Here is a 3,940-nt window from a genome sequence, read left to right on the forward strand (position 1 = left end):
TCATTGTAATTGAAGTGTTCTCATGTGAAGTGTTCATCATGTATTTTTCAATTTGATAAATTTACTCCTTTCAGATGCAGTTTATAATTTGACTGATATTTGGTATTTATCAATTTTTAATTTGGAATGGATCCCCAAAAGAAAAAAAAAACGAATAATATGCAAAAGAACAGCCGTAAGTAATAAAACAGCAACAGTTCAACCTTAGCCTACATGACATATATTCTATAAAAAAGCCAAAAAGCTTTAAAATGCATTTTTTTGAATTGTAATCAAAAACCAGTTTTTAATACAAGAAGTCTTTTTAAGAATCCAAAAGAGCAAAAAAAACAAAAAAACAAAAAAACAATCAATATCGAAGTCGCCCATTTCAACTGTTTTAAAGGTGACAAAACAGATACATGCAAAGGGTATTATGAAAAAATTAAGCTTCTAAGTTCAAAGTTATATTCAAAGTTTTTAACCAGATAACTGACGAATTTTGTGATATGGTATTTAAAGTTTTGTCTGCAGTTATGCTCGATGAAAAAAATACTAATTTTGATAATTATTTATGTTAAGAATACATAGCTAATAGATACTTCAACTATTCGTATTATGAAAGGGTTCTGAAACGCCACAGCCATTTCATTCCTACCCCATTTCTACTTCTCTTGATGAATAACGAAGAAGACCAGTTTCCAGCCAGCGACTTGTGAATTTTTGAACTCATGAATAGGCTCGAACCTGTTGTAAATTTAAGCTGTGTTTTGAGAAAGACTGATGAAAACATTAATGTTTGCGGTCAACATTGATCGCGCCGACATCTTACCGACATCTTACCGGTGGCGCGGCGCGGCGCGGCGTACTGTTTTTTGCCCCGCCACCTCCGTTCTTCCCTCATCGGCGCGGCGCCGGGGTCTATAGGCAACCCTATTGCTCCTTCTATGATAAGGTGTCCGATTCATCATCTCTGTCGACAGTAATGTAGACAGCGAAGAGAATATACAATTTTAAACGTCATCTACGTCGAAGAGGATAAATATAACGCTGTACTGACGCCAAAAATGTGAACCTAGCACACAAATCGTCTGTTCTGTTGACAGGTTACATAAAACCAACGAGGTGCAGCTGATATTATTTGTGCCCAATCTGCACTTCCTATCGTGGCAACTAGTGATGTTTGAGCTTCTAAGTACCGCCTAAGCTTTAAGTTAAAACTGTGATCAATCACGTTTCACCCATTTTATGTAGGCGAAGGAGGAATTGTCATACGCTAAGACTAATACTTATTCTAGTTTTGTAGTGAGCTAGAGGTAGGCTTGAGATATCTGTACACGAAACATGAATCTAGCTTGAAAGCAATTAAATAAAAAAAAAATGTTTTTTTTAAACTGAAAGTAAGGAGTGACATTAAAACGAACAGAAATTATTCCGTATATGAAAGGGGCTGTCCCCTCCTCAAAGCCTCGCTCTTTACGCTAAAGTTTTTTATTGTTTTAAAGAATAAAGTTGTGAGACAGAGTCAAACTTTAGCGTAAAGAGTGAGGCGTTGAGGAGGGGACAGCCCCTTTCATATACGGAATAATTTCTGTTCGTTTTAAGTTTTAATTTCGCTCCTTACTTTCAGTTAAGAAAACTTGTTTTTTTATTTAATTTCTGAACGTTTTTACCTACTGAGTTACCTTCTCAGCACCTACTGAGTTACCTTCTCAGCAGGGGCCTCCCCCAGGCCACTCAGCGCGTCCCCAGGTGGCGGATAGGGGAACTTCCTACAGATATGTAGGATACCTCCATGGAGAGAGGAGGCGCGGACCAAGGGGGGACCCAGTTTCTGGGGGTCTTGAAATATAACTGGAACACCCTCATCTGGGGGACATAAATTTAGGTGGAGGAGAAGGATGGCCCCTCTGATGTGCACTGGGCTGGGCCCACCGGCGCGTGGACACGTCCCGCTAGTCACAATCCACTCCCCCAGCAATGAGTAAATTGTTGGTGATGTAGGATACCATAAGGACGCATTATCGGTAGGAGATATAGTCGGCCCCTGCTAGGGACAGAGAGGAGTGGCTTGCCGCTGTCCTGACGCCAGCCAAGAAACCCCTTTTTCACTTTTATGATGATAATGAACAAACAAATGAATGTGAGAACCAGTGCTACCGCGTCCGGGGAAACCGACGAAAGCCATGCGTTTAGATCTACCGCGTCCGGGGCAGCCGACGATACGACGACCGCTAATCGCGCTAATACCTCAACTTTGACAACTCCATCCCTGGAGGCCATTATATCACTTAAATCGACTTTATCAATTGGTACCCTTAATATCAGAACGCTTGCAAAACAAGGAAAAAGGAACTCCTCCTGAGAGAGATAAACCGTTACAATTGGGACGTAGTCGGCCTATCCGAAACCCACCTCCCAGTCACCGGCGAAGAAAAACTTGATGAAGCTACTCTTGTACTATCAGGACGTACTGATGGGAAACACCGGCAGGGAGTAGGCTTCTTACTCTCCAGTAAGGCTAGGAGATCACTAATCGCAGAACCACCAATCTCAGAACTTCTTATCATGATCCGCCTAAAAGGCTCACCTGCTAACATCACAATCATCAAAGTATATGCACCCGGCTCAAGCAGAGATGATGAAGAATCCGAAAACTTTTATCTCCATCATCAGTGTCTAGTGGACTCCGTACCAAAGAAAGATATAGTCTTTGTCATTTGGGACTTCAACGCCATTGTCGGTGACGACCCATCTGGCAACGAGGACTTGATGGGCAAATTTGGCCATGGCCAGCTGAACAAGAGAGGTGAGTGCCTAATGGAATTTTGCCGAGATAGTGATCTTGTTATCACTAACACATTCTTCAAACACAGAGCCCGACGTAAAACAACCTGGACATCCCCAGATAGAAGGACTCAGAATCTAATAGATTTTATCCTCGTATCTAGACGCTGGAAATCTTCCATCACAAACGCAGTCACTTTGGCTGGCGGCGACTTCGATAGCGACCACTCGCTTGTTATGACTTCTTTTAAAATGCGTCTAAAAGCGGCCGCGAAACTCTCTAAAAAGCCTCCCAGATTCAGAGTAGACCCCTTAAAAGACCAAACTACTCGACAAAATTACACCGCTACTCTTTCCGAAAGAATTTCTGAACTCCTCTCTACATCCCCGCTAACTCTATCAAGAGATGACATTGATAATCTTGTGAAGAGTAGCTCGCAGGTTATATGCGATGTCGCCCAGTCAACCATGGGAGTCCAAAAGGCGGACCAAAAACCTTGGATCACGGATGAGATAATCTCATTATGTGAGGAAAAGCGCAACCACACTAACAAACTAGATAGAGAAAGTCGGGATATGTACAAACGATTGAAACGTATGGTAGAGAAAGCCACTCGCCGTGCTCACCGCTTCTATATAAGGGAACAATGTGAGCAATGCGAAATGGCATTCAAGAAAGGTGACTCTCACTTCATGTACAGGCGAGTGAGGGAACTATCCAAAAAAAAGGGACTGAAAGCCTGTACCTTCCTTGATGAAGATGGTAACCAGATCCAAACTACAGACGGGATCCGAACCAGATGGAAAGAACACTTTGAGAGCAAATTAAACTCAACGATCCTCCCAGACCCATCAGTGCTTAACAGATTCCCCGCAATTACCGCAGACCCAAGCCCACTCCCAATTTGATCTGAGATAGAATCGGATATCAAGGGTTTAAGGACAAACAAAGCTGCAGGCCCAGATGGAATCCAACAGGAATTACTAAAAGTAAATTGCGATCCCCTTGTTGACCTATACCTAAAAATTGCTACTGCTGCTTGGGAAGAAGGTCACTTCCCCTCCTCATGGTGTGAAGCCACGATAGTTCCAATCCATAAGAAAGGCTCGAAAGCAATCTGTGATAACTACAGGCCTATAAGCCTTAGGAGCCACGCCGCTAAAATACTCACTA

At 42.4% G+C, this 3,940-nt stretch overlaps 1 protein-coding gene across 1 annotated transcript; it reads left to right on the forward strand.

Annotated features, from left to right (window-relative positions):
- Positions 1-2,547: 2,547 nt before the first annotated feature.
- On the forward strand, positions 2,548-3,675 carry LOC148955198 (uncharacterized). The gene has a single exon (XM_089106519.1). The coding sequence runs from the start codon at positions 2,548-2,550 to the stop codon at positions 3,673-3,675; it is 1,128 nt and encodes a 375-aa protein (XP_088962645.1).
- Positions 3,676-3,940: the final 265 nt, after the last annotated feature.

Source organism: Artemia sp. Qi Xiang Cuo, chromosome 2, assembly GCF_049724085.1.
Source record: "Artemia sp. Qi Xiang Cuo chromosome 2, ASM4972408v1, whole genome shotgun sequence".
Classification (NCBI taxonomy): domain Eukaryota; kingdom Metazoa; phylum Arthropoda; class Branchiopoda; order Anostraca; family Artemiidae; genus Artemia; species Artemia sp. Qi Xiang Cuo.